The sequence below is a fragment of the Schistosoma haematobium genome, chromosome 1 (assembly GCF_000699445.3).
Source record: "Schistosoma haematobium chromosome 1, whole genome shotgun sequence".
Taxonomy (NCBI): Eukaryota; Metazoa; Platyhelminthes; class Trematoda; order Strigeidida; family Schistosomatidae; genus Schistosoma; species Schistosoma haematobium.
Window position 1 is genome coordinate 8,331,432 of NC_067196.1, and position 19,747 is coordinate 8,351,178.

A 19,747-nucleotide genomic window follows, 5' to 3' on the forward strand; every position below is an offset into this window, starting at 1 on the left:
ATTGTCTATGACTGACTAACTGACTAGTTATTATCACTATAAACTAACTATACCACTATTTTATTTTTCATTTCAACACATAAATATTGGTACAAGAGGGCACCAAATATATATGCGCCACACAAATTTCATTTGATATGTCTGAGGGCTATGATACTGCTCGGGTGCCCAGATCGAAGCAGGTGGTTTTCTTAGGGGGCCACACCCCGAGCCTTTGACCTAAGGGTTTGACCCACAAGGCAGTGGAGCATCGTGAGGAGATGCATTCCCGTGGTAGCCGGTGACCAACGACTGGTTCATACGCCATTTGTTCCCGCAGGATACTAGAGCCCATGTGCACCATTGGTTTGGGATCCGGTTATAGCGCCGGACATTCGCTTTTCGTCCTCTCATTTTCGTAAACAACACCCCCGCCACGAGAAGGCAGTGAGTAGGACTTCTCTGGCAGTGGCTGTATACGCATGGCCGCGTGAGAGCATTTCGAGAGGGAGGGCGGACCCACCCCACTCTCGGCCATACCAGGGCATTTGGGGGCTAGATAACTTCATAATTCCGAGGTATTTAAAAAAGAAATTACCCATAGATAATAAAGTGAATATAATATTAGAATCACTTATTTAAACATTAAACGTAGTAGTATTATTAGTAGTATATAAATCCTTCATAAAAAAAACAAAAAGCATAATTAAGCTTCAATTATTACGTAAATATTCCATTTTTATAGAAAAAAGAAATCAAATAGAAATGCATCGAAATAAAATGACGAAACTGATTAAATCTTAATAAAAATTATTTCTCTCTTTCACCTCCCTATTCAAAGTGGCATATTCGAATGTTTTTTCCAAGGATTTTCTAATTTCTTTCTTTCTAATAATTCCAAATCATGACATAAACGTAAACGTGTTAAATGCGGATCGATTATATCATCAATGTAACCACGACTAACTGCTGGAAATGGATTAGCAAATGCTTTGATGTATTCTTCTTCAGCTTGACTTTGATTATCTTTACCTCGAAAGATAATTTGAACAGCACCTTTAGCTCCCATAACAGCAACCTGATAATAAATGAACAAAATAGGTAGTAGTCGTGTATGGGGATTTTACCTCTAGTTACTATAATAGTAATAATATATATATATGAGAAATGGTGGTGTTCACTACCCGGAAGTGAGCCAAAGTAGGCGTGACTTGAGGTTGGATTCTTTAACTTACTGATTGAAAGTTAAGCATGAAAGAAAATCAGCTGAAACTAAGTAATACGTAACACAATGTGGTAGTCGGAGTAAAAATAGTTTGAAAATCGATCCATCATATTTTCAATAATCCACATGAATCTTTGCTACGAATATGCATAATTTGTACTGACGAAAACCAATCAGCTAAACAATACCTTATGATAATTCAAGCACATATGCTTGTCTGTAATAAGCAGTCTGTGGTTGATCTTTGATAGTAAAAAGTTAATTAACACCTTAAGAGATAAGATAAACAATGAATTAATGGGAAAAGATCACTTAAAGGTAAACAGATTCTAAACTTTTGGTGACCCTTTATCTGACACTCCAGTTAAATCGTGTGCTTATTGTTATCGAAATATACATACCGCCGATCCTCGTATGCTTTTATCGACTTAAATCGTATTGGAGAATAACGGAATAAAATAAGCCAAACACGAAAATAGATTTTGAATACGTATACTATGCACACATTGATCCGGACATACAATCAGGGAAGCGAAACGAAACGAAACGAAACGAAGTGACGTGCAGAGGAAAAGGCTAGTGAGCCAACCGGATTTAATCAAGCGTGACTCAATATTTATATTCAGACAAAAATAAATTACATACACAATGACTAGGTTAAGCAATTAACACACATACGATCATTTAAAAAACAGTCAGCGTTAGTAAGTGAATGATTGACGAAGTCAAAAGTGGCTTGAGAAGAATGAATATATTGGCCTGTCCATAAGCTAGAATAATAGCCTAAATTGGCTTGATATAGTATCAGCCACTACAGTTTTAATCGACTTATTCAAGTAGAATTTTCATAATTCATGTGGTAAATATAGATAGTGATATGCTTTGTAATGATCAATTAATTTCATTTTTGTTCGGTTTATAATTAATACGATTGAATTCTTGTTAAAGTTTTACCATCTCATAGAAAAATACTAAATAATTCTTAAGCAAAGATGGATGGTCGCTAACAGTGTGATCCAGAACGCGCGTTTCATCTTATTGGGTTCGAGTCTCGGGGTGAATATCAACTCTGGGATGCAAGTACATCCAGATGATGAGTTCACAGTTACATATGGCCACTACAGCCACTACAAACTCATGATGTAATCTTAATGAACAATAGTAATAATTTTTTTTGTAAAATTATAAAATTTAAAATATACACAACATAAAAGTTGTCTAGAACTACTAGTAAAATTGAACATACTTCAGCAGTTGGCCAAGCATAATTAATATCACCACGTAAATGTTTTGAACTCATTACACAATAAGCACCACCATATGATTTTCTAGTTACAATTGTAAGTTTTGGAACAGTTGCTTCAGCGTAAGCAAAAATTAATTTTGCACCATGTCTAATAATACCACCATATTCTTGATTTATACCAGGTAAAAAACCTGGAACATCAACTAATGTTATTAATGGAATATTAAATGCATCACAAAATCTAACAAAACGTGCACCTTTAACTGATGCATTAATATCTAAACAACCAGCAGAAACTTTTGGTTGATTTGCAACAATTCCAATAGTTCGTCCACCTAATCGTGCTAAACCTATAATAATATTTTTAGCATATGTAGGCATAATTTCAAAGAAATCACCTTCATCAATAATATCCTATACAATGAGAAATTGAGAAAAAAATAAGCATATAATTACAATTAAATTTCAAGAGAAATGTATTTGTCAATGATATGTGTTATATCCTAGTGAAGATTAAATTATGGGTAACTGTTGTGAACTATTAATGGACTAATATTATATATATGTGTATTGTTATTGTATCACTATTCAGTAAGTAGATTGTGTATATATATATTCCGCTTATTATAAGCTTCATTTTGACCTATAGATTTACTGTTCTTAAGTTATGTCTAGTTTACTGATTACTGTCTCTCACGTTCACAGCCACATTTTGGCTTGATCTTGTAAAAATGTTATTTTCTATTTTACGGTGTAATGCAGTCTGTTTGACCGGTATATAAACCAGTTATGTTTGAAATAAATGATTCGCATAGTGGAAGCTGTTATTGGTGTTTTGGACTCAGTTGGACAGGCTAGGCGAACAAAGGAGCAATTAGGGACCTAGGTTACTCAGACAAGTCGAACGTCATTGGTTTACCACGATACAAGAGTGAATAAGTCGTATTTGGATTGGCGAATAAAATACGTGATGACTAGCCGGACTTAAAGTCGCAACAACATGAATAAAATTTGGCGAAATTCCATGAACTAGTATGATATATATATAACTAATTAATTATTGTTATTTATTGTAAAGTGAGCTTTCAACAAAAACTGATGGTAGGAGAATCATTGAATACAAGAAAGGACTTGATAGATATTTTATTCAAGTCAGAGATTATCCCCCTCCCTTCCTCAAACGTGCTCGTAAAACTCCACAAAGGATATAAGCCAAAATGGACGTTGAGGTATAATAGTGTGTATGTGTAGGGGGTTTAGTTTTAATTTTTAGGCTAATTAATAATTTCACTTTTTTTCGGTTATTTTTTGTACAGCTATTCTGTTGACTAAGGGTAAAAGGATATGAGATAAATTAGTTTAATCATCCCAGTTGTTCGATTAGACATATATTTAACTTTGTCAATTACTCATGAATAACCATGAGCACTTTGGTTTTTGAATCACTTTGTTATCTTCTGAGTCAGATTATTGACGAGCTTCAATACTTTATACAATCGGTGTATGTTTCATTTGCACGTTTGACCCTTCAATACATGTCTGAAATATACATGATGCGAACACAATTTGTATTTGATTTTTATTGCTTACTTTCTATCAACGTGAATGTATACAAAGTAGATAAGAATTATATTTCAAACTTCAGGTACGCTTTAACCATCACCTAATATCATCAGTGATATCTGTCTAACGTTAGATATGGTTGAAATGTGCTATTGACAAAATACTAAATAACGCATAAACCAATTAAATGCATGTATTTAATGTAACTAATTAGTTGTTCAATTACTTTAACTCACTAACCACCAATTACAAGTTTTAATACTAGTCTTGAGACAAGCTTCTAATGTGAAGTTCAATGATCAGCTGTTTAAACTGAAATCTATAGTGAAGTTTGAATCATGGAACTGAAATAGTTGGAGGTTAATTGTTTTAACTATCAATTCACTGAATTAAGATAACCAATAGTTAATTAAGTCTCTTTATAAAAAATATTTGAGATAACAACAAATAGTTTCCTGATTGTCAATTCATAGTAACTCAAAGAGATGTCAATTTATTAAAACTGGTGACCATACTGGGACGTGATCGATAGAAGTTGATCAGCGTTAAAGGACTAGACAAACAAAAGATTGGTCACTATTTAGTCCGAATACTCCGGTCTTATAAGAGATGAGCTATAACCTAAATACTTCAGTGGTGACATCTTATACTGTCAGATTAAGTGACTTCGGTTCGGACCAGCCAGGAGGCATGAACGCCCATAGGATTGAAGATACACTTTGTTAACGAATATCAACTAGTACGAAACATAGGTCGAGAGTTCCGTTATGACTACTTCCAACCACATAATAAAACTCAGTGAAAATAAATATAAATGTAGAAAAAAACTAATTTTAAAGAAGTTATAAAATACTTAAAAATTACTTTTATAATCTCTGCCATATCGTAAGCACTTGTCGGTTCCAAAGGTACTATTGTATTTAGTGAGGGAACTAATCGATCGATTGGATCATGACATTCTTGAATTGGTGGTTTTTCTTTATTAGATAGAGGTAGAAATGTTAAGAATCTACGCAATGATAATAGTGCATCGACATCATTTTCAAAAGCGCGATGAGCCACACCTGATATAGTGGTATGGGTTTTAACCCCACCAAGTTCCTCCTGAAAATAAAAAAAATGAAAAAACACTCTACATATGTATATGAAGGATTTGAATTTTCCCATTGCCGATGTTATGAACTACCTTTGATCAGTCTCTATTATCATATGCACATTCTGAGTGCAGTGGGTCGATGGTGGACTCGGTAGCTTCATGGATAACACATTATGTGTCTCAAGAGAAAAGTACTGAATTTGAATCTCAGTGTAAATATCAACAATAGGATGTAGCAGGTAAATCCAAACAGAATGAAACGCACGCTCTAGATTCCACACTACTAGCCATAATCGAACTTCATTGAAATTTAAGCAACTCTTTTTTAGTGAGCTAGACAGTATCTATTAAACGATCGTTTTACAGCCTCTTGTTTTCTTTCTTTCTTAATGGTACCAATTACAAGCTGACTATTTATAACCCCTGATTGTCGTCATATGTTTTTTTAATATTTACATTTTATAAAATAATTCACTAAAAATCTGTCAACCAGTTTATTATTTTGTATTTTACTTACATTATGATGTAAATAATTAGGTTCATCACAACCATCTGTTTGATCTTTGAACGTTATAACTGAAGAGGTTTACGAATATGAGATTAGTGTAGTTAATACAATAAGGAATTTGGTAAAAGTATACTGTAGGAATAAGAGCATCAGAATCAAGAATGTGACTTTTAGGTTTTTGGGCGAAATTCATATATCATGAGTGATGAGGAGTAGAAATACCCTTGTACACTATTCAGAATTATATTTTTGCCATTACTGAATATAAATGACAGTATTAAACATATCACATACCTGGTTCTGTCCCTCTAGATTGTACATAACAGACAAATCCGAAGTATTTTTAACCCCTAACACTAAACCTGGATGTACCATGTTTTATGGACGAACTTGTCTGGAAACATCTCATATCTCTAGATGCAATTTGTTCGGAGATGTTTACAAAGCGTTTGTACACTATAGTTGATGGCAGTTCGTGGTGAAAGCCCTAACTCTAATTAGGAACAGTGTGGAGGCTCTTGTAAATCTGTTTCGATACTTTTAAGGGTCCGAAAATATAGATAAATTATGCCCAGTAGGACGAATTTAAATGTTATCTTTTCGAGTAACAAGCAGATCAGCCTATGGAAGACAGTATATTAATTATGTAAAACCTTTTTGGAATTTCGTAATACGACTGCCTTCTATTTCATAAACTACCCATTTATAAAACGTATCTAGAAATTCATTGAGGTTGTTTTAAACACGTCCATATACTACACAGTCGCAAGAAGCTTCTGAATTAGTGGAAGTTAGCAAAAAATCGTAACATGAACATTGATGTAATGTATGCACACCGAAAAGAAAATAACAAATGATATATACTGGTGTGTTTATGGAAAAGGAACAAAGTGAATTTAGCATACTTTATTGTCCGTTTGAGATTATGGAGATTGGAAGCAATGGACGGCCGTTTCGTCCTAGTATGGGACTCCTCGGCAGTGCGCATCCACCATCCTATATGCAGGATTCGAACCCAGAACCTTCGATTTCACGCGAACGCTTAACCTCGAGATCATTGAGCCGGGATCCAATGGTGTTAATGTCTAACACCAACCAATCTATGATGTTGCGCTACCATTTATTGTTTTCGGTGGGTAACTGTCTCACATCCAACACGATTGACCTCTACCGGTCACATCCCACTAGAACTATAGGAATTCCCTCTCGAAGCTAGTCACTAGTGAGCACTTGGGAATTTTCAGGCCGAGGGTTCTGGGTTCGAGTTCCGTGCGCGGAATAAAAGTTCTACGACTAAAGCCAGTGTACTGTAAACAAAATGTTACAGCTAACATATCACCGTGTTGTGAGGAAAACACCATGTTGTTAACAGTACACGAAATCTAATTACTGTACCTACAATATGACAAGCCTATTTTATTAGGTAATAAATATTCATCTTCAGTTTGTAATTACTCTCAACTAAAAGAAATGATCATTCTATGAATATGAGGAAACATTGAGTTTATAAAAAACAAGTTAATAAGTGTGTAAATCTAGAGCGAATCTTCTTTTCCATGTTTAAATGTAATTTATTTACAAAACAAACATACAGATTAATGCATTAGACTTAGGGTTTTAGCGTTGTGTTTCGTTAAGGACTAGTAATATAATGAATAGAGTTTCAATCAAGTGGTTTTAACCTCGAGGTCAAAGCTTTCTCTTATTATAAACTGTGGATACATGAAAACGAGTTTTTGAGTACTACAAAAGAAATAATAAACTATAGATCTCCAGCTAGGAGAGTGATTAACATCTAAATTTTGATTAATTCTAGGTTTATCTGTAACGAAATGAAGCTTAAGACAATATTTTCTACCTTAAGAATTTTACTTATGAATCAAAAATTCATGGGTGGCTAAATCTGAAACAAATAGCAGATTGTAATTAGCCACTAGTATAATACCAAAGTTTCAATACACATAGCAAAAAAGCCAATTAGAAGACTTAGAAGAATTAAACTACAATTCCTAATACTCACGGATCTCTGTCACACCCTATTGGCTTTAAACCTTCAGAAACTTACTATTTTATTTGGAATAATGGTTCCATATAGTGTTTCTAAATGCATTAAAAGTGAAAAACAGCTATACGTTCTTCTGTTTGTTAGTGTACAGGAAACCGAAAACAACGTTTGTATAAATAATGAACATCTATTATAACGCCCGGTTTTACTTCGTCTGTTATAATGGTTGGGTTCCCACTTTTACACGAATGGGACGTTAATTTACCTTAAACGATTATTTATACTAGATTCTCTCCTAGTGTCTATTCTACAGGACTTCAACACAACTCAGATCACGAACACATGATTAGCTTGACCACAACATAAATATATTTCCGCACCAAATCCGACACAATCCAACAACAATGAACAGTCAATAATAAGTGAGTAATAATAACAATAAGAATAGGGGAATATATAACTGATCTGACACCTGTCAGACTATCTACATGTCTGACTAAGCAAACAACCAATCATTAACATTCTTGCCTACACAACATCTTTTGAGGTTTATCATCTCCTTGGAATGTATTTAAGATGGTGAAAATATTTACTTACTAATGATGAGAATGAATGTTTCTCAATGGGAATTCTGTGTCTAATTTTCAAAGTATTCTAAAAACAAACTGGTGGTACTCTGAAACAGTGACAAATCATTCGTGAAACAGTACGCTGAAAAAGCCAATTAATTAAATTACTAGTGTCACCAAATGTAATTGTAGTAGTTATACACATGAAGAAATCAATCAGAAAGTTTTATGTCAGTCAGTCATACACAAAATAGAACCTTGTACAAATTTTCATCGGTTCAAATCTGTTGTAACACAGGTGCACAACGAGAAGCCAGAGTAGTATAAGTAGTAACATTATTATTGGTAGTAGAAAAGACTAGGCATAGATGTGACTCAAGAGGGAAACATAAGTTGGGGAAATAAAAAGACTTAAGGTAACTAAGAAACTTGGGATATTAGAGAAGACAGGGTAAATAAACCCAAGCCATTTCAGACAATTCTGAGCCTTGCCAACCAAAATCTTTAACCATTGATCACAATAATCGCGCAGATCCCAACCATATAGTATACACTTAATTCTACAACTCAGTCCAATTGACAGGGATCTTATGGACTGATGTCACATTTAGGTTTGGCATACGTAACACATACCACAACCACCCGAGATGCTGAATATTCACCACCTCACCGATCGGTTTGCCATTCTTACATAGTACCCTATCCTTAACCTTAGCAGTAATGATCACTCAATGGTCCCAGTATACACGAGCACTGTCTTGAAGATATCCATGACCGCATACTAGTACTAGTAACTTGACAATACTCTTTGTTTCCAGGTGGCTTCATTTCACACACATAAAGCGAACTGCTGCTCAGTAAACTTGTACTTTGGTTATTAGACAGATATGTCACCTACACCAAAACCGAATCTCATCTACGAAATAAGCTATTCCAACTGCAAAAAACATTACATCGAACAAAGTGGATGTCCTCTTCATCTTCACCTAAACGAAAATCAATTAACGGTCAAATGCCATGAAAAATCCTCGCTTATGCCGTAAGTCTGATCATCCCTATTAGGTTGGTGTCTGACGAAGTCTCAGCACAGATTCAAAAAGCTCGTTTAGCTCTTGCCAACGTACGTCACCTATGGCAAAGGTGAGATATCCGTCTATCAATTAAGGGACGACTATACTGCGCGGAAGTTCGTTCTGTTCTACTTTACGTCTGAAAAACGTGGCCATTAACAGTAGAAGATGCTCGTAAGCTACTAGTATTTGACCACAGATGTCTTACAAATATTGCTCGCACCTTCTGAGATTACAGGGTGAGTAATAGTGAGGTTAGATGAAGGTAATGATGGTGAGTCAGTAGATAAGGTTGTAAATCATCATCAGCTGAGATGGTTGGGCCACTTGTTACGTATGCCTGAATACTGATTACCACGACGCGCAATGCTGACAAGTGTTGAAGACGGTTGGAAGAAAGTTGGGAGCGGTCAAACCAAAACGTGGCATCAGTCCTTGAAGTCACTAAATTCTAGTCTTAGTCACGTTGGTAGGTGAAGACTAGTTGGTTGGGGTCCGCGTCACTGTCGTAACCAGTGATCGGAGACTCTTGGTGACATGGTTCAGAATCGATCACAATGGCGTTGATGTATACACTCTTCGTCTTCCCTTAAACCGTGAGAATGAAATTACTTTATATCTTTCTTTCTACCAACTAATTCTTTCTTCCTGTATTATGTCCTTACACACAATCTTTCTTTTATACATTACTACAATTGAAGTAACTACTTTTATGAATTTGCTGTGCATCTTGTTGTGCTAATGGGGTGTGGCAACTTGGACCAATGCATATATGTGCCTGGTCCTACGTTGTAGCTGACTGACTGATGTTGATGCATGAGGATAACTTTTGATGCAAATTCGACTAGAAAAATATTGAGATCTTGGATAAAGGGAATACTAAAAGCACAATGGAATTTTCAAAAGCTTGGCATTCAAGTCTATCAGCAATCACCAAACACATTGAAATCGATCCAATCTATCAATCAGTCAGAAAAATTGTAGACAAATATAGAACCAGGAATCAAACCAATGGGAGATACAATCAAAATAAAGTAGATAATGACAAGTTAAAAGTTAACACTAACCGATCAAGATCGAGGTCGACAGAACAAGATATAAGTCATATGTAGAGAAATTTGAACATCTCACTTCCACCTGAAGTTTGTGCTCATGGTGTTGTTCAGAAGAACAATGAAAGCTCCACGATCAAACTATTTACCCCAAAGAACAAAACTCCACTTAAACCAAAAGTGACGTCAGTTGGTAAAAGCCAATCGAACTTTCTGAATTCAAACAGAGATTTCATCAAAAACCAACCCACCAAGGGTGATCAGACTTACAAGATGAAGGAAGTGATCGGCGCGCGCAACTATTTCACTCCCCATCATTAGATTAAGCGTTAGTCTAAACCAGTTCAAAAGCATTTAAAGAGAGAACTCATCGCAAACACACTTGAATTGTTGTTCAAAGTAATCTGAAGACAGTATTTTGTCAGCGTCCCCACCAAAAAGAAATATATCACCTATGTATTCTAGGTAAGCAAGTAAAGCACCTGATTAAAAGTTGATTCGTGGAAGGTTGGATGATGAGAGCACCATCTCTAAAAGGATTTCCACAATATGATTAGACAAACATAGAGAAAGTGGACAACCCTGATCAATACTAGTTAAATTTACCGATTACGGTGAATATTGACTATAAGTCCTCACTCAATCAATGGTGATCGAGTACAAGGTTTATGTACTTTGTAGTGTAGGTTACTATGTTAAGCCCACATAACTTATTTCAGCTTTGGGACAAGCCAGTCTATTCATTTTTTCTAAACCACATTTTGACCTTGTAACTTATTGACTTATTTATTCTGTTTTTAGATGAACGTATGTGTGTGCACATCTTATCCTACTCATCACATGCCTGTAGCTTATTTTTTTCTGGCTATGAATATCGATTACCGCTTGATAAAATCGAGTTGGAATACGCGCTTGCTCCACCGCGCGCCATTTCGCTTCGCTCTCTCTTCGCTTTCTTCGTGACGTCTTTCTGATTGTCTATTCAAGTTAACGATTGTACAAATTATACGAATTCGAAATCCATTCTCATATTTGACTTTTTTGGATTTTTGAATACGAATAATTTGTACAATCGTTGACTCGAACAAACAATCAGAAAGACGTCGCGTACTGGCCATTAGACCTGGCAATTTACGGGGTCCAAAGATCCCTTAAAGTCAAGAGATACAACTGTGGTTGACAATCGGTAGTTACGCCTATGTTCTAGAACGTAAAGAAAAGCAAACATTTTATCTATATATCCACATCCAGATCGGATACCAACCCGGTTTTTTCAGGTTTGCTCCTCAAGAATCCCAGTTATATATATATATATATATATATCATAGTTTGATATAACTAATCAATTGAATACTAAAGTGCAAGTTTGTGATGTCAATTTTCTAAAAAGAATGCAATGAGACGAGCAGTATTGGCCAAAAATAAACATTTAACGTTGAAAACAAAGAACCACCTATTCGAACATGTGATTATAAGTATATTGAATTAACTAGTCCATTGTTTATTATCAATAAAAGTACTCGCCTGAGTAACATCTTCATTGGTAACGGATTTTACGACATCTGGTCCAGTAATAAATAAATATGATGTATCATGAACCATAAATATGAAATCAGTAAGTGCAGGTGAATAGACAGCTCCACCAGCACATGGACCAAGAATAAGAGATATTTGAGGAATCACACCAGATGCATTTACGTTGCGCTGAAATATATCAGCATAGCCTGCTAAAGAGGCAACACCTTCTTGAATACGTGCACCACCAGAATCATTTAAACCAACAACAGGTGCACCAACTAACATTGCTTGGTCCATAACTTTGCATATTTTTCGAGCATGAACAAGACTTAAGCTACCACCGAATACAGTGAAATCTTGGCTGAAACAATAAATGAATGTATAAGTTTTCATGAGATTTAAAGACGACTAGTTCTCGTTGAAACAACTTAAAAACAAATGTAGAAATCCTTCATAATTTCCAAGGAAATTTACTTGCTTTTTCAACTACTATTGGAAAAAGATTTTGAATATTAATAATATGATAAAAACACATCATATAAGATAGTAAAAAAACAATGCAACCGTTTAGAGGAAATTCCACCATACCACAAATAAAGATGAGAATTGAAAGACAACCATCAATACCTAACTAACCAGAGAGGTTTGAATAATTAATTTAACTGATGCAATAAGTTAACACTAATCATATGATGGGGTAATTAGTGTAAATTACATAATACAGCACCAAACTGTAAATATGGAAATCTTTGAGTCTTTTTGAAAATTAAAACGGTTGTTTGAAGATGTTTTTCATATTGTTGCGAAAATGATGTAACTTTCCTGTGATAAAACTTACTTATCAGGATTAAACACTAGTTCATAACGTCATTAGCGTATCACTAATTAAGAATAATTACAAAACCAAGATTTTATAACGTATTATCAAGCGCTGACACCTTAATATTGACATTATTGAGTTAAATTGTACAGAATCCTAGAAATATCCTTTAAGAAAAACAATTTGTTAAGATTAATGAACTCATTCTGGGATTTTTCACCGTCGACGTCCAGCGTGCAGTTATCTTATAATCTCGGATTATGTAATAAATAGTGATACAAACAGTTGAAGTATCCTTATGATACAGTACCAAGCATCAACGAAACTAACAGAAAAATAAAAAGATATAAGTATCAAATGGGTCACAAACATTTGATGCATTCAGCACATAAGGAATCTGCAGCTGTCTCAATGCATCTCGTAGTACCTATGGGAAACAGTGAAGCGTAATGTGAGAGAGTAAAACCTATACCATTACTCTACAATTCCTCAAGAATATTATGAAGAAAATTATCAAAAAATAAAGCATAAGAGTTCTATCATGTAAGCTATTTAGTACACACTCACCTGAACAAATAAACCGGACGTCCATTAACTTGACATCTTCCAGTGACAACGCTATCACAAGGAATCTTTTGCTTCTGCATATTGAATTCATGACAATCGTGTTCCATGAAAGCATCATATTCGATAAAAGTTCCAGCATCAGCCAGTAATTCTATACGTTCACGGGCTGTAAGTTTTCCACGCTTATGTTGTGCTTCTAAGCGCTTTTCACCGCCTCCAAGAAGAATCTTTTCACGTATATCTTTTATTTTTTGCCTTACATCTAGAGTATTTGCCACTCCAGATATGCTCCTGATGCTTACATTTCTCAAGAAAACCTCAAATTTATATGAACAGCGGACAATGTGGAGCATCTAGAAAGAAGTAAAGGCTTCGTATTTAAGTCAAAAAATAAATAATATTAGTAAGGTCACTAGTACGATAATGTTTCTAACATATGGAAGAATTAAAAAACAACCTGACTAACACTAGTTGCAAATGGTTGGAAGTTAAACAAATGAAATCGGAGTACTTTTATCGGTATGATTCAATCTTCCACAGAAATTTAGACCATTTGGATTCTGAATAACTTTCCTTCTCAAATTTAGGCGTTACTCTACTACAATGAAATAATTGCCACCATAAGTAACAATACAACAGACTAAGATATATTCAAATGAGCCCTTCTTGACATTATCTTTTAGGAGTCAGACTGCACTTTGTACTTTTTAACGGGAACTCTGACAAGCCGACGATGTATTTTGACACGTATTTAGAAAATAGGAGCAGTATCTGCTCGTATTTTTTAAGAACACTTTGTAGATCATGATAAAATACCAGGTAAAACTACTTCAAGAGTAAGTCAATTAGCGACAGGACGTATTAAATTTGATGTAGCCCCAAATTACGCAGAATGTTTACCGTTTCCTAGAACAATGTTTAGTTGTATCAAGTTAATGATTATTAAGAAGACATAATATAGGGTTTTTAATGAAACATGGTCCAATAAAACTAAATCACAAGGTCATCATTTAAGCAAGATAGCTTAAGCGTTGTACTTGGTGAAAACTATGTACACCATAAAGATAACATTAATTCATTTTCCTGCAAAACCAAAAGGTAGTTTTTGTGTTTAGTTACGTATCAGTGAGCTAAACATGTCAGAATTTCTGAATATCATTATAAGCACGATCCACAAGTTCCTTAACACGAGACTGTGCTACTATAAATCACTTGTAGATTGTATCTTAAAAATAATGATACCAAGGAATATTCAGTAGGAATGGTAGAATGTTATTGTAGGCATCATATGACTGAGACGATAAATACATTTACAGCATTAAAAATTGTTTCTAAGTGAGATTCAGGTATACAAAGGGCACATACAAAGCTTACCGAACGCTGGTCAAAACTAGGTCCAAGAATATTATGTGGTATTCTCTCATTCTAGCTTTTATTCTTAGCCTCTAAACGTAACTTAAAACTCCAGCACAACACTAATTATTTTGGATTGCAACTAATTTCAGCCAATGATGGAAGCCATATGGTGTGATGACCGAGACTCACAACACTAGCCAGACTTCTAAGACGAAAACATGACATTTTTCATCGACTACAAAGAGTAGTTTGACATGTAACAATTGTTCAGATTAAAACTATCGTCCCACTATTGCTTTACTGATTCCCAAGGTTAGTTGCTTTGTAGATAGACAAATGTTTTTGATTGGAAGATAAGTCACCAAAGGTTGTCGGCATGGTATACTTCTAACGAGAAAAACGTAAGTGAAGGAGACAATGTCGTAAAGTAGCACAAAATCTGTGCAGAACCAGCAACGGAGAAACAAAAGGCATTATAACTGAATAGTTTTAAAACGTTATGATGCTATAAAACTTTGTATTTATCACTATCACAGAAACAAAAGAAATAGCAACATCAAAAGCATCTAATCCGCTCAATGAGGGTTGAAGATTGTCCTTGAAATTGACTGGAAAAAACTGCCGTATAACAAATATTGCCCTACATAACGACAACTAATAGGCTGAATATTATAGGTTCTATGTTTATGTTCATCGAAATGTTCAAATTCCTTTGAAATAGCGTGCGAAATGGGCATTGTCACATAACTGACCTAACAACTTTATGACATAGGACCGATTGTTGTATCCAATATACAATATCTATATGGTCAGCTATCACAAACTCGGTGATTCGTTTTCCCCCAGTTGTTGCTATCTTTAAGTAATGGACAAAAGTCTTTATTGGGGCTTAGTGAAGGTGATTTAGTCACTCGAGCAAGCCCTAATGGATTTGACAATTACTTAGGATCTAGATACTATGAATTTAGGTGGATATGTAGATCTTACGTAACTTGCAGTCACACAGTATCAAGGGGGAGATCGACTGCAACATGTAAATCCCAAAATAAGAATGCAATGGAGAATTGAGTAGATAGCTGTGAAATGATGTAAGTAAATAATTGATGCAAATAGTAAGATACTAGAAAAAAGTGAGAACACCAGATAAAAAGCGCAAAGCTGAGTTTGAGAGTCTAATGACAACAAAAACAGTCATAATAATAATGATGGTCGATATTTCGTCAGATATGCATCTCCTCCAGAAACTAACAGTGAACCGTGGTGAAACGTAAATAAGAGGTTGCCTAGCCTCCTCTTGAAACCATCAACTAAGCGTGGTGCCATCAGTATTGGCTGAGAGAATATTCTTGATATGACAGACTAACAGTGAGCTAACCTATGGCTATATTCGGAAGTTAGTTATTTGATGTGCGATTCACTCCGTTATTTCTCAGAACCCAGTGGTAGAGTTCCCATAGTATAATCTTGTTGGCTTTATTCGACGCATTTAATATATAGCAAACCACTGTCGTATCAGCTCTTATTCTTTGTAACTAAACGAGGATAACACCACATCAAAGTCTTTCTCCATGTAACTATTCCATCAGTACAGTCAAGCACCTTACTAGTTATCTTGCAGTGATATTGGCCCTAGCCACTCAATACTCAAAGCTAAACATGAGATAACTGTGAAAACAGACATTTAACATATAACACGGAGAGAAAGCCTAAAACAAGTGAACGAGGGAATAATTAATTGAGTTGGCAGGACTCTAATTTATGGACGACCTTTGAATGAATTTTAAGTGACCTTGAGAAATAATGGATAATCAACAAACAGTCAGTATAGAGTAAAAATATGTTATACAAAACCAAGGAAATAAAGTGGATACACGTCTTATACGTGGTTAAAAAACTTTTCAAGGTTAGAAAGAGGCTCAGAGGTTCTAAAATCGTAATGCATGCAGTAGAGGAAATCATCCGTACGGCTACAGAATAGTCGGCGTCTGGAGCCATGATAAAGTCTCAAAAACTCCTTCAGTCTCGACCACATAGTTTCAATGTTGTTTATCTGCACTCCAATTGCTGAGTACACAAAATGCTACTTGTGGATAGCCACACGATGCACATAACCGAGCCTGTGTAGGAATTTATACGCTCTGTGAACATATATATATATATATTGTAGCACCCAATTGCAACCAGTGTTGCTGGTGCTTTTATTATCAAGTTCGCAATAATCGTCATAATTTGCCTTAGAAATTATATATGGGGTTTTCATTACAAACTGACATCAGCTATAATGCCGGAAGTCTATTTAGCCAAATGGATGGAAGTCTTTCGCGTTAAAATTCGAGATCTATTGTCTTATACCTGATTGATTCGTCCACAAATTATAGTCTCGCTGTTTTATTTGTTACAGCCTCTCAATTATCACATTTTGTACAAAATTCCTTTTGAACCGATCGTATGTTAGCATTAAGCACTGAATTTTGCGCCGTAACATTGGGGTCTCTAAGACGCTTCTGATTGGCTCGTCCACAAATTAGGGTCTTGCCAAATATAATATTCTATCACCAGACTAACTGTGTTCTTTAGGAACGCTAAACATTAATTTGATGATTATTACAATACGACGGGTCAGAATATACAATGGTGTGACTTCCACGTAAGGTCTTATAGATAATGTTTTTACATCACGACAAATCTGCAATTTTAGGGTGACGTCTATTATTATAACCTTATTATTAACGAAGTAGACCATAATCCTACAATCTCTTTACTTGTTCAGAGAGATATGCTGATTTTCTAGAAAGAGGTGAGCAATAATTCTGTGACTTTCGGCGCAGGGCCAAAGTGCGCGTTAAGTAAAGTCCACCTGATCTTCAAAGTATACAGCTTTCAGGAAGAGACAACTAATTCACGTGAAGTGTGATAGACGGAAAAGTCCTAATGTACCGATTGCTTCTGTTTAATACACACATAAATGTAATGTATGTAAGCTTTCATGTCTCTTCGTTTGATCTGCGGGTGGTGCGTCTGCAGAATTTGGTAATCTCTTTAGTAAATCAGCTAGTTTGTCTGCATTGCGATAGACTAGGGTTGTGGCTAATATTCCTTCAGTGACCTTCATTGTTTTGCTGAGTTTGATGAGCATTAAAAATAAGCATTGTGTTGAAATTTGCCCTCTATATTGAGATGAATTCCCCGTATGTTCCTTTAAATTTACGATTTGTTGCAGTCAGGTAATAAAAGATCGGGTTGCATCAATTTATGTGGTAACTGAAAATTATTGAAACGTTATAGTCGTCACAAAAGGGACTAAACGGAGCTTCAATAAATTTAATTCACATTCTTGGAACCATTTAAAATGAACTGGTTTCATGTTTCAAACAAAAGCCGTGACTTATTTAAACTCTGGTTCAATGAAACAGAAGTATTCTATCGAATAAATTACATAATAAAGGTCAAGGAACACGAAATAACTTTATCTATAATTTAGATAAAATAAAAGTATAGTGAATGAAAAGTATTAAAGCTTACTGTGTTGGATGGTATAGATAGCGTATTATTATTCTTGTGGATGTTGTGACGTCAATTTATACAAAGTTCATTCAAATAAATCCTCAGAATAGGAATTTGCCAACAAATTGTACAAAGAGTATCGGTTTAAAAACACTCGATGGAAAACCCAAAAGTCACCTTGTCAACAAATGGATGGAAATGGACCGGAATAATGATGTGTACAAACTCTAAGTGCCTCAAAAAACCATTGACAGTCTAACGTAAGCCCCATATACAAATGTGCCTTTTAGCACCGTTATGGCCAAAATGAATACAAATATATATCTGAATCAGTTGCTGTAAGTTTTATGATCATTAAAAACTCAGACATAATTTCATCAAAATCATCGATTGAAAACCTGGAAACATTAGAGTTCCATTTCGTTCTAATGTGGAATTGTTTATTAGTGTTCATACACGAATTTACACGTGCGACTCGGACTCAAAACTATTGTGGTGGACCAGACAATATATAAACGCAAAAGGTATCAACAAAGTTAATAACAATCAATAGTAATATTAATATATACAAGTTAAATGTTACAAATACAATAATAATTAAGGACGTTACTTAAATTGCCCAAACGTTGCGTGTTCTGATTAAGTCCAGTAATGTAAATCCACAATTATAAATGCTTGATGACTCTGAGCAGGTTAGTGAACTCTCTAGCGATATAGTCCAACGTAGGATGTGATATATTCCGATTATAGTCTATAAATGTAGATAGTACTTGATTTAAACTTCCATTAACTCAATCACAAATGAAGATAGAACTAGGAATGCGTGAGTAGTAATGTATTTGTTAACCAGCACGAATATGTCACGCTATGTAGTAGCTCAACGGAAAGTGTCTTCAAGGTCAATGACTAAAACAACACGTACAGTCATTTAATGATGAATGTACATACAGTGAAAAATTGACAAAATAAATACAAATAATATTAAAAACTATTTACAAAATAAGCTTGTTAGAGTTATCTCCACATAGCTCCCCCCAGAGTGTCCGGAGGTAACACTGGTTATAATAACAACAAAAATGTGAGAATATGATATGTTTATAAAAAAAAATAATATTTACAGTTATAACCAACAAAGATGTGGGGATGCGTATGATATGTATATTAGTGAGACATACCGTGTGTTATCGAGTGAAAAAAAATAACAGTGATGTCACAGAATAACAAACACAAAAAAATGAATATACTGTCATTTAATGTCTTGTTTAGCTAACAATGATAATGTGTAAAACTGTTAATGACCCACACACACACAAACAAAATTGAACCGTTTATTTTTGTGACAAAATTTTTTTTTTTGAAAAAATGACAAAACGAATAATTGTGGGAAAATGTGATTAATCATATACACTGTTAAAAAAATTTTTTTAGATGGGATTGATAGTCTAGGTCCTCGATAATTGTTTGCTTTGATTGTTTTAGTTTTTTTTATATGGCAAAATGTACGTAACGCTTTGGTTTTTTTATAAGTCTCCCAGAACGTGTTAAACAAGAGGGTGTAGTGCTAAGTTTTTCCTCTTCCTCTTGTTTCTTAGCAATAGATGGGAGTGATTGTTTGTTCGCAGTATTGTCTTCTGTGTCATGAGGGACTTCGTAGGAAGCTGGTTTTATT

General features: G+C 34.8%; 1 protein-coding gene across 1 annotated transcript; it reads right to left on the reverse strand.

The window, feature by feature from the left end:
* Nucleotides 1–610: 610 nt before the first annotated feature.
* Nucleotides 611–13,571, reverse strand: MS3_00010041 (uncharacterized protein; the record flags this gene model as incomplete). The annotated part of the gene is made up of 5 exons (XM_035731050.2): nucleotides 611–1,057; nucleotides 2,451–2,864; nucleotides 4,878–5,117; nucleotides 11,838–12,192; nucleotides 13,219–13,571. The coding sequence occupies 5 exons, from the start codon at nucleotides 13,569–13,571 to the stop codon at nucleotides 815–817; spliced, it is 1,605 nt and encodes a 534-aa protein (XP_035588773.1). The 3' UTR covers nucleotides 611–814.
* Between the last annotated feature and the right edge of the window lie 6,176 nt (nucleotides 13,572–19,747).